This window comes from Buteo buteo, chromosome 22 (genome assembly GCF_964188355.1).
Source record: "Buteo buteo chromosome 22, bButBut1.hap1.1, whole genome shotgun sequence".
Classification (NCBI taxonomy): Eukaryota; Metazoa; Chordata; class Aves; order Accipitriformes; family Accipitridae; genus Buteo; species Buteo buteo.
This window is the reverse complement of record NC_134192.1, coordinates 3,787,172-3,799,332: the sequence shown is the minus strand read 5'-3', so window position 1 is coordinate 3,799,332 and position 12,161 is coordinate 3,787,172. Positions and strand designations below refer to the sequence as shown.

Sequence of the window (12,161 nt, the reverse complement as noted above, 5' to 3'; positions counted from 1 at the left end):
ACAAGAAATCTAAGTGTACCCATCCAGCAAATAGCAGTTTGGTCCTACAAAAGGGAGAGATAATTTACTGCAAAATCAACAAAGGGAAAAAAAGCTGAGCAGCGAAGCTGGATTGCATGGACATGGAGAGAGAGCCTTTCATTTCAGCACTGCTCATTAGCATTATATAGAAAGCAGGGTTGCAGGATTTCAACACGTCTGTCTGTCTCTTCTGGGTCTCATAACTCAACCAGGAACATAATTCCTGGTTAAACACAGCTCTCACTTATTTCTTCTTAAATAAGAGGTCATGTACCCAGGGTTTGGAGGTGCTGTCAGGTAGTTTGTTGGTAAAGCAGTAATTGTACAGATTCCAGGGAAAAATACACATAGTCTTCCTTCTGGTTTACCGTTGTACTTTCATTCCTTGTGCCTAGCAGGGAAATTGTGGCATAGACTGCAATACTGGGCACTGCACATGATATTACAACAAAGGAAATGTGAAATAAAATCAGCAATTAAAGCTGCCTTACAAGTCTTGGTTTTCAGAGAGTTCATCCCATCACAGAAGCGTGGAGGAATTGTATTTTTTCCAGGTACTATGTTTTATTTATCTAAATATTGCTGCATTGCAATAATACACTGTGCTTGTGAGTTCCAGAGATTGAAAAGCCCTTAGAAAGATGGATTTATAATACAGCCGTCCACGCCAGGAGGATGAAAGAATGGTGCAGCTCTGGGTTTCATTACCCTTTGGCCCCTCTGCTCAGGCTGCGGCCATGGGGGACCAGAGAGGAGAGGAGACAGTTCCATTCTGAGGAGACAGTTTTGAGATTAAATGTCTCTGTTTTGTCACACAGAAAGCTGCAGAGAGAGAGAATGAACTCCGCTTTCCCAAACCTCTGTGTGGGACCCACTTTTCAGAGGGGAACCTTGCTCCCAGTGCCCCAAACACAGGCCATGAAAGACAACCTGTAGGCACTGGGAACTACCACAAGCCAAGTGATCAGTGTGGGCCTGTGGGTCAGGTTCACCCCATGAGGTACCTCCAGCCAACCCACCTGCTGGGGCACAAAGGACACGAACATGTGAAATACAGCTGCATGCAGCTGTACACAGGTCAGTGCTCAGACCTGCAAACTGCAGCTAGTTTGTCTATGTGCTGGTCACCTCCAGCTGTGCTCCACTGCTGGTGAAACCTTGGGGCTTGCTGACTGATATCTGTTCCCAAAAGACTGAGCCACCCTGCATAAAGCAAAGGAAATCTTGTTCCCCATCACCCTTCTGAAACATGCACATAACTAAATTTATAGTGATTCATTGATACGGTTTACCCTAATTTGTGTCATAACTGGAACAGGATCACCTTACTTTGTCAGCCAAGGGGAGCTAAGAAATGCAAGTCAAAAGGTGTGGTAATCAGAGGGATCGGGATTGTCTGGGTTCTCACCCCAACCCTGGCTCCTTCCGCCTCATTTCTGTGGCACCTTGTAGATAGATCTGTGCTTCACACATTCATAAATTGGTGAAAATCATTTTTGCCTACAACACTGCAATGTTGGGGTTATGCTTATTCATGCAGAGTTTCAAACTACTCAGGGGAGAGAGGACCTGTAAACTAAACAAGCCACACAGCCCTTCCCAAACCACCAAACAGTAAGCACAGGGACAAAAATAATCAAAAAAAGAGCAACGCTTGGGGACTATCCTGAGGGTCTCTGCTAAAAAGTGACACTTGTCCATGGCTCCAGACAGCAATCCAGCTGGGAACCCTCACCAGGTAACCCTTCCCAAGAGGCACAAACCAAAAAACCTTTGCACCTTCCTGAAAATTAGAGACAGAAACTGATAACCTGTCCTCCTGGCTCACGTCTTACTCCACAATTAGCAGGCAGCTCAGTCTTGTTTACCACTTGCAAGCACGAAAGGGTTAAGACGAACCTTGCACAAACTTTGCTGCGAGCTGAGCTCACAGCCTCCCTCCCTTCCCTCCTTGCCTGCTGCCTAGATGCAGCAGCGAGGAGCACTACGATCCTCTCCGCTCGAACCGCCGCTGAGGGAGGGGACTGGCTGTTTCCATCCAAGCAGTGAAGCTCATGAAGAGAAGGCTCCTTGCCCCCTTCTCCTATTGCCTGCGAAGGAAGGGCATCAGCAGTGATGCTGTTCAGTTAGGATGTGAGTTGACATCTTGGGACCAGCAGTAAGAGCCATCCCTGCCAGCGAACCATGTGAATTCAAGAGCAGAGGAGAAGAAAAAGTGCACTTGGCATGTCTGTTGCTGAAAAGACAATATCCTGACTCCAGCAATAAGACAGCACATCTTTTCTGCACAAATCTCACTACCTGGGAGGAGATGTTCCTAGATAAATCACCAGCAAGCTCATGGTCTGAACCAGCTGCTCTAGTGCCTAGTCCCAACAACCCCTGCCTGCTCTGAAAGGTAACTATGCTTTATTCCATTCTCTTCATATGCACTACCACAGCTGAGACACTGACACACTATCTTGCACTTCACCATGAGAACAAAAAATACCGTCCGCCACTGAAAGAAGAGTCATCCTCCCTTTCCTCTCCCTCAGATCCTCCCTGGAAAAAATGCAAGCCATGGACGGAATTGATACTTTAATGCTTTGTTTGCATTTCTTCAATGTTGATTTTGTTCTCTAGAGGTCACCCAGACAGAATATACCTGGTGCTGTCTGTGTTCAAAACCAAACCTTTCTGAGCTTGCCAGCCAGTTCGGTGCAGTTTAAATTAACAGCCTTGGAGAAGCTACACAAGTAATTGTTCTGTTTTGTCCCACTTACCTCTTTGTAGTAGAGTATCGGGTGGAAAAGCAAAAGAGAACTCAGAAAAGTTGCTTGCACTTTCAGAGATGCCCTGCTGGCAAGTGGCACTTAAACCGAGTATGGGAGTAAAAGGAAGTGAGTAGGCAAGACAAGACATTTACTGCAGTTGTAAGATCAATTTGTACGGTCTGTCTGCACTGTTTTGGGGAAAATCTTTTTTTCTCTCTGCTCCTCTGTGACCTACAAAGGTGCAGAGTAGGGCCATGCAGGCTTCATAAAACCTGAAGTTCCCCAAACCCTGATAGCTGCAGCTGAGAAGAAACCTTTCTGTTGTTTTGTATGAAGCTTCTGTTTTCATTACTGATTTTTATTAAATGAAATATGTTGGTTTGGCTTTTTTTTTAATCCTTGCTCAATAACAACCACAAACTGAAAAAAAAAAAGTGTCTGCTTGGAATCAATCTGTACCTACTGAGCATCAGTGAACACTAATGGTGCTTGGCACCTCTCAGAAATGGGAGTATTGACCAGCCAGAGAAGAATGGCTAAGCCTTGATCAACAACTTAGATCACAGGGAATGTGGGCTATAGTTAAAGCTGCTCTGCTCTATAACAACTACTTAGTATCTCTGTCCATGGACTTGAGGGCTTCTGAGGGTAATGAGTGAGGTTTTGCCTCCTGTAATCTGAGTCATACAAAGTTATAGTGCTGACCTGCTTTATACATAGTTTTTTCAGAATCTTTGCATACCACTTATTTTCACATGACCTTGGTCTCTACGGTCTTCAAGCTTCTATTCCTTAAAGGGGAGTGTGCAAAGCTGAATCTACTAATATCCAAAAAGATGTGCTCAGTGAGATAATTGGTAGATTAAAAAGCAAAAATCTTTGGAGTTGCCTGGAGCTACTGAATTCTGGCTCATTTCTGGTAAAGATGTAGTTAATTTCACAGCTTTCAATAGTCTGAATAGTTGATTGCTCCTGACAATTCTATAGTTGAGACTAAGAAAAAAAAAGCAAGCTGTGCCAACTCCCCATAGCTAATACTTTTTACTATTAATCTGTTCCTTTTATCAATAAATGCCCAGCTGAGCTTTGTTAATTCAACATCTTGGTTTGTAGTTAATTATTGAACTTCAGACTAATGTCCTCAGCATTCTGCAGTCTAATTTTATGAAGTATGTAAAGCCATTAGGCTCTCTGCTCCTTCAGAAGAGAAACTAGCTCTGGCTTTTGCTCTCAGTAAGGTAGCGGATGAGATGGGCAAAGACATTGCTCTGTACTTAAACTCACACAGGTGTCAGATTCCAGACTGATTGCATTTCATTATCAACAGAGAAATCATATTGAAAAAACAGAGGTTTAATATGGCCAGTAACCTCCACACCCTCTATTTCCCACCTGCTGTGTAACATAAGAATATTCTTCATGGGGGAAGCATTTCCATTTATAGGTTCAAAGTGTGAAAATCAACAGTTACTGCCCTATAATTGAGAGCAAAAGTGCCTGGCTGCAACACAACCTTCACTTTTATGTCCCATGCTTCTGCATCAGCACCAAACCTGCTGCCAGCGTAACTGGTTCCAAGGGGTTGGGTCAGCCCCTGGAAAAATACTGAGCAGCCCATTTCTACCATGCTTGCCCACACCCTCCTACACAAAGCACAGCACAGAATCCACTACCCACGCAGGGACTGCAGAAGTCAAATCCCCAGACAATTTTTTCAGTCAGCAATTTGGCCCAGCTTAGCCAGCCTATTACTAAGCAGGCTCTGACCCAATATTCCCTAAAATGGATTGCTGTTATCTCAAACGCTTTGGCACTGAAGAAGGTATTGCAGGAGCTGGGAGGTAAAGTGTAGACAATCCCCAGCGTCCCTTCTGCAAAAACTCAGCACATCAGATGTTTTCCCATCACGTGAGCCAAAGTAAGTCTGTCTTGCTTGTAATGAAAGCCTGAATATCATCTCCTTGATGACTCAGGCCTCCAGATTTCAACCACCTCTCTCTGAAGAACAGCAAGGTGTTCCCATTGGTATATGGGGAGAACGCAACCAAACAATGTCAATAAACCAGCTATATTTTACAAACTGAAGGCCCATGAAAGTAAAAATGTTTTGCAGCACTACGTCTTTTAGGTGAAATCTTTATCTAAAAGCATCAGAGCTTTTATCATTTTGACCTAATGTTTCATTTTGATCTGACTACTACAGTATATTACTATATTAATATTACTCTATCTACATCTCATGTAGGTGTATATGTAGTGAACATTATAAATTACTGCATCACTTTGTTTCAGTGCTATAATTTTTGCTTCAGCTAAAAGCAAAATTCTGGTCTTACCAAAGCAGAACATAATGCTTTTGGATGTACCACTTACAGTGAAATTTCAGCATTTATGTTTTCTGTTTCCAGCTGGAAGAATTGAAAATGCTAAAACATTAAGACTCCCCCCATTTCTAGTAAGTTCTGCTCCCAGGAGGTGAGTGAAGTGTCATATCCTGCGGCAGAGTTGTCCCAGTGGGACAGGTAGGGCTCTGGATGCCTGCCAGGTGCATCCTGCCTCAGAAACAGAGGGTTCTGATAAACAGTGAGAGACACATGGTGGAAGACACTGGCTGGATTCATATCTTCCCTTCCTCTGTGACATCTAATTCCACAGACCGTGGGGTCTTCTCTTACCCATAAATAAGAAGTGAGTGTTACCAGAGGAGACCTTAACAATCAGATTTGCATGGTCTTTCTCTAAAGTTAAATACTCAGTGCTTCTCCTGATTTCAAGGTGTCTCACAGGAGCATGACAAGGGGTTTCTTATCTATTTGTTCTAAAGATACCACATGTAGGCTCTCTTTTTTTTCCTTTTAGAAAGCTGACTTTTTGCCTGTTCGTAATGAGAAACTCAAAACTCCATACTCTTTAAGCAAGTATCAATAGCCCTGGATTAGGAGAGGAGAGGAGAGATCCCCCAGCAGTCTGGCAAAGCAGAAAACAACCTTCCCCACCTCATACAAGGATAAACCACCTGCTGTGGGAGAAGCTGGCAGGAAGCTGACTCAGTTTGTTTGGAAAACACTTGCAAAGACCAAAGCTGTGCAATCCTTTGCAGCTCAGTTTGAGGGAAGGACGAAAGCTTTTCCCCTACCAAAGGAGGTGACCTACCAAAAGAAGGACCAAAGCATTTTCAGGACAAAATAAAAGCCAGATGGCAGTGTAAAACACATGTCTGATACTTGTTGTCATTTTAATAGCAACTTGCAAAATGATTTGCAAAGGCCTGTCTCATGCAGTCTGCTTAACTGTGTGAACCAGCAGTCTTGAGACCAAGAGGATGGAGCATTTCTTGCTGAAGCCATCGTGCCATCTGTACAAAGTTTCCTCTCTTGACCTCCTTTGTGAGTCTGGTAAGGGAAGACAGGAAATTTGAAGGTAAATAGGGAAAATGGACCAAAGCTGACAAAAAGCAATGACTGAGATTTATTTCAAATTCCGCGGAAACCTGACTGGCCGCATCCACTTTCCAACTCTGGCTACAGAAGTAGACACAACAGCAGATAAATATTCCAGCCTCTATGTGTATGTGGGATTGTTCCTAACACTTCTGGCTATCCTTCTAATACTGCTTTTCTCCATGCTTTTGCGCCTGAAGCATGTTATTTCCCCAATCACCACGTCTCCAGAAAGCACTGAGAACGTCCAACAGTTCACAGATGTGGAAATGCACAGCAGGATTCCTACCACTTAGAGACCCCAAAGCAAAGAGGGCTCTGTGCTTGTGAAATATGTTTTGTTCAGCAAAATGGTGGTGGAAAGAATGCCTGCCTATTGAGCCCTACAACTTATTGCACAACCATCAACAGCAGCCCAGAGCATCTGGAGAGCGGCACACAACTCAGACTGACTGGCTGGGACCCAGTGGCTGTTGACACTACAGGCAACATGTGTGCAACACCCTCAATAAAATTTACATTACAGAAACCTACTGCTGTCAGGAAAGACTCATATGGCTCTAAAAGCCCTTGCAGAAAATGGTAAAAGCCACAATAATGACAGCCAAAAACCCAGAGAGACGCATACCAGAATGTGTCCTGGAGCCTGTATTTGCTGACCTATCCCTCTGCCCTTAAATTCCTTGCTTGTGGAAAGAGGTGAATCAACAAAGCTAAGTGGCATAAGCAGGAAGAGCCCACGGGGCACATACAGAAATTATCAGTGGTTTGGAAATTCTCAGGCATTTCTCCCATTCAAGAAGGAAACGCTTAAACTGCTTTTTTTCCACTTGAACAGCAGATTTACACAATGGACTTTCAGAAGTATACAAATGTTTCATTACCTGCTGGAACTATTGGTTTCTGACGTTAAAAACCATACAGTGAATAGTTGCATTCCAGATATCAGAAAGAGACAGAACTTTTAAAAGACAAAAGAAAATAAAGATAAAATTTAACAAAACTTTAAAATAAAAAGAAAGCATCAGCAGGAAATGAGCAACAGGAGAGAAAAAGTGTTAAAAGACACTCTACCTCTCTTCCTTTGTTCTCCATTACATTAACTGAGCTGAATACAAACATGTTCATGCATTTCAGCCTTCCCCGTATCACTCAGTAATTAAAATGCAGTGTAAAGTTTGTGAGTCAAATGGACATTGTTCTCCTAACAGACTCAAATTCATAATAACATTTCCTTTCATATCCGTGTTGGGTTTTCTTTCTCAAAAGACAGACCAGTTCTTCCAAAGCTTTTTCATTTGTTTTCCTCCAAAGAAAGTTGAAGAAATGCCAGGGCCTGGCACTGCAATAATGAATAGTGTGAACAGCTTTGGACATAGACTAGTAGGGAACATGCAGATGGAAAGTAAAGTCACTGAGCACTAAAAGATAGGACTGGATTAAAATAGCCTGGTGGATCATTTGGAACAGCGAGGAAAAAAAATGTTTATTTAAATTTATGAAGCAACAATCTGACCCAATCCGCTTATCTATGAATGATGTGCAGAGATAGACTTTGCTTCTGTGGACGGGAAAGATAGAATCAAATATGGCATATCCCTTCTGGGAGAGCCACTGCCTCTTACAGAAAAACCTTGAGCAAGATTGCTTAGCTACATCTCTAAAGGGCATGAATTTTACCCAGTTTATCTTCTTTGCTACAGTCTAATTCTAGCTTAGCGATAAAATCCCCTGGTGCTTTCCACATTTATGTACACTTACTTGCCAATTCTACTCTCTCCAAGGGCTTGGAAAGTATAAACTCCCCCCACAAAAACAGTGCTAAAATTAGAGAAGACATTCACTCCATAGACTTGTGATAGTAACAAGAAACTGTTTCTCAAATGCTTTGTGTACAACAGGTTTTTTATTTACCTTTAAAGGTCTGCATATGGGTGAGCTGTTTGGACTAGAAATATGGCTTTTACAGCGGATTATGTGTGTGGGGAGAGCAGAATGACAAGTAATGTCCATACTGGATACAGTTGGTCCGTAGACAGGACTAGTGTTTTTCTCACTGATGTGTTTAGTGCAAAACTATTTAAAAATTGCTTCCTTATATTGAATAGCACCTTTTATACTCCATTAACCCCCACATGAGCAGGTTTAATCTGTGAAATAGCATGGTGACTGTGTAAGAGAATACAGCAAACAATACACTCTCAGTAATATCTCCCCATGCCATGCTTGGCTGTGTTTACCTGGAAAAGAAGGGAGGAGGCAGGTTGCCCTCAAGCTTTCTGCTGTGGGGACAACACACAGGTATCACCATGCAGGATAGTTGGCTTCACAGCCCACCTAAAGATTGGCTTCTCAAGGAGTGCTACTCTCAGTACTGCACAAGAGCCCAAATTCTGTGTTATGATTTGGACATTAATCCAACTAAGAGAGATGGCTACTGAGTTAGTCAGTGACATTTAAATTTAACAAAAATCTATGCAGATCAAGTTGGCTTGGTATGTGTCATTCACTCAGTCATCATGATACAGACTAGCCCAGGCTCAACACCTGGCTTGCCCTGTACAGCCTCTCAATTTTCTTGATGTGCCATTTGAAAGCCACAATTTACTTAGACCATAAATGTTCTAACATACTAAATCAGCAGCTAAACCACATTAGCCTTCCAGCACAACTATCTGTGGAAAAGCCTTATTTCCAAGAAGCTGCAGGACAGATTCAAATATTGACATAAAATATCAGGCCTACTAATGGAAAATGACAGTATCAGAATCTGGGTTGGGACCCAAATTCTGATTGCTCTGATCTCAGCTGAAAAGCCCCCCAGAAGTAAGTGTCAAGACTGCATTTCTTTCCTTCATACTAAAGAATGTTAATTCAGAAGAGTCTCACAACCCTTTAAAACTTAATTCAGTAAATATACTGTAAATAAAAGAGCAATCACTTTATATATCATTATGTTATATCACATTATATCTTTGGGCAGACTGTGTATTTCTACATAATACTGCTAAGGAAGACAGCCCTATCTTCTAACACAAAAATGACAAGTTTTCCTCTCTAAAGCGTCACGTCACACAAGTATCTGTCCTACTTGATACATCTACAGTCCCAGATACACTTAGAGTGCCTCATTTGTCTGTACAATGCCAGCAAATTTTAAAGCCTTTCCCAATGAGAAATAAAAGAATGCCTTTCCCCCCTTTTCATTCTCATTTATAATGTCCAAGACCTGACGTCTCTGAGAAAAGAGACTGTTAGGATGTGTTGACCTGTGTTTGCTGAGTGGGCTTTAGTGGACTTTGGCATTCTCTGGCTATGAGGAGTGGTTATTGGAACTTTTGCATGGATTTGCTGAATCTTGGAGAACTGCAGGTGTCACATCCATACCCTTCCCCTCCAGCAGTCTGTTTCCTTCCCACTTGTCCATCTGCTACAGAAAATTGTTTTTTTTTTACAAAAATAAAGAGACATACTACTAGCAATGGTGAGTCATTGACTGCTCTGTACTATTCCCATGTGCAGATCTGAGAGACCAGCCTACATGCAGAAATAGGCTCAAGTGGTGCCACTCATTTCAAATTTATTGTTGGCCTCAGGGGGCATCTGTGTTAAGAAGACCCCCTACCAGCCTCTGTAAGTATTACTTGAACCAGGACAGTTTGCTCCCATCTTTACTCCCATCTTAGACATTGGAAACAAATATGTCTATTTAGTAAATTCATCACCTCCTCCATTCCCTACCTGTGGGGGAAGACAGCCACCTGTTGTTCTGAAGGAGCAGCAAAACAACTATTGCTGTTCCTTGTGGGTGGAACTGTGAGGTCAGAGTAAGCCTACAGTCATCAGAAAACCACCATCGCTACCAAATCTCTGAGGGTATTTAGTCCAGGAGGTCTCAGGAACTGAGCATGGTGTAACTCCCCAAACCATATATATTCTACAGGATTTATGCTTGAGTAATCTCATCCACGTGATTTCCATCCACGTCCACGAATCTTCTGCATTAACAAACCCTTAAGTACTGAGCAGAAAGGGTTGATATGTAGAAAATGTTGCTTCTCTGTGTCAGACTATATAAACATAAACATATATTTTCATATCCTCACAGGACTGCAGAGAAGAACATAATTTTGCAAACAGCATAACTGAGCAGAGGATCAACCTTGAGGTCCCCAAAGGACCCTTTTTGATTTTACTTGAAAAAGAAATAAAAAAATGTTTGAAACCCCAAAATTATGTGAAGTCACACATCCATTTAACTGTCAGCATTAATGAAAATTTGCTTGTATGCCTTGTCTTCACTAGGAAAAGAAATAGGTCCTTACCCTAGTCACTAATGTGGTAACTACTTCAGAAGTAACATCCTAGTGCAGATAGCTATAACTTTAAAGCAGGTTAGCAGATCAGGAAAGATACGGACAATTCCTCCTGCTGCTTAGGCTCTGCTGAAGTAAATGCTACAAGCCAGCTATTTGCTACAGATTAGGTAGCAAGTTAGGCGAAATTGTGGAATGATTGTACTTTTTTTCAAAGAAGATAGATCTTTGTGGTGTGTCTGTAATTCAGCTTAATTCTGCTATGGACAGAAAGTTTGTTCAAAGTCTTGTTTATTCATGTGCCCTGCAAAAAATCTGCAGTCTTACAATGACATGCATGACTAAAAATTCAGATGCAGATATATCTGAAAAGGGGAAAAATCCCAAAGAGTATTTTATTGGTACATGATCTGTCAATTTAGTTGTTGCCATTTTGATAGAAAAATAAACCTAGAGATGGTGATGTCTGCTTGATAGGTGCAGTGGGCTTAAAAAAGACTACACAGAATGTTAAGTAAAAAGCATCCAAATACATAATTCTATAAACAAATGCTAAAGTTACAGGAGAAGATTTAAGACTACATCCTTGTGCATTGGGGAAGATACTGTTTTCAGTTACAGTTCCTGACACAGATTTCACATTTGTTCACAAAAAGGAACTGCATGTTATACATTCTGTCTACCAAAAGCCTAATCCCATAAAGCCCTCTGAGATCTTCACCATCCTCAGGCTTTTACAGAAGGTTGTGAAATTCCATCATGAATAAGAGCAGTCTTCAATTCTTGATGTTTGTTCTGTGGGCACAGATAGCTATCACAACAAAGCCTGAAAAATCACAATGCTAAGTTGGTTCCTTGCACACTTGCTCTCTAGAATGCAGTATATGAAAATTTCTTCCTCCGTTCTTTCATAAGAGAAAACGGTTAAAGTATCATCTAGGACAATTGATGTTATGTGTGAAAAATAATCCTAAACTGAATTTGAATTTTGATGGGTTGGATTTTTCAGAGGTACTCTAGGATTTTCAGCTTTCAGCTGAAAGCAAAAAGAAGTTGTCCAGCTGTAGGCAATGCTGAGTTGTGAAAGCAGATCTGGATACAAGAGGGAAAGGTCTGTCCAATTCATATGTAATTAATAAATAACCCACTCCCTATACTCCCACCTGAATTTCATGTCTATGTAAACTTGTCAACTGGGAAACAAATAATGAATAATTCAGAAGACCTTCCCCTCCCTTCCTACTCCTCTAGATTTATTAACCCATTTTCAAAGTATAATTTGATCAAGCTAATAGCCACAGACTTCCTAAACTGATTCTCTCTACATTAATTCTGTTTTCATGGTCATAGTCCTACTCTTACAGTCCCATTTAATAGCAATCGATTAAGATACAACAACAGGCACCTGCAAGTCAAATGAGAGCTCAGCAACATTCTTTGATACTTGAAATCTGTTCTCTTCTGCAAGCAAGAAATTTATCTTATTTAATCCGGGCTGTCATCCTGAAGCTAGTTCCTCTTCAAGTCCTGAAACACTTGCACCACAATAGCTACTGGCTGATGTTTATTCATGTAGTTTTATGAAAAAACACATACCTACCAGCAACACTGGAGGAGCAAGTAGCACC

General features: G+C 41.6%; 1 protein-coding gene across 1 annotated transcript; it reads left to right on the top strand.

Annotated features, from left to right (window-relative positions):
• The first annotated feature begins 2,179 nt into the window (after positions 1-2,179).
• Positions 2,180-9,680, top strand: SERTM2 (serine rich and transmembrane domain containing 2). Its single transcript, XM_075053910.1, has 2 exons — positions 2,180-2,419; positions 5,637-9,680. The coding sequence occupies exon 2, from the start codon at positions 6,235-6,237 to the stop codon at positions 6,511-6,513; it is 279 nt and encodes a 92-aa protein (XP_074910011.1). The 5' UTR covers positions 2,180-2,419; positions 5,637-6,234; the 3' UTR covers positions 6,514-9,680.
• Positions 9,681-12,161: the final 2,481 nt, after the last annotated feature.

Excerpts from the sequence above, each read along its gene's own strand:
- SERTM2 (XM_075053910.1), top strand. The coding sequence starts at position 6,235 with ATGACTGAGATTTATTTCAAATTCCGCGGAAACCTGACTGGCCGCATC.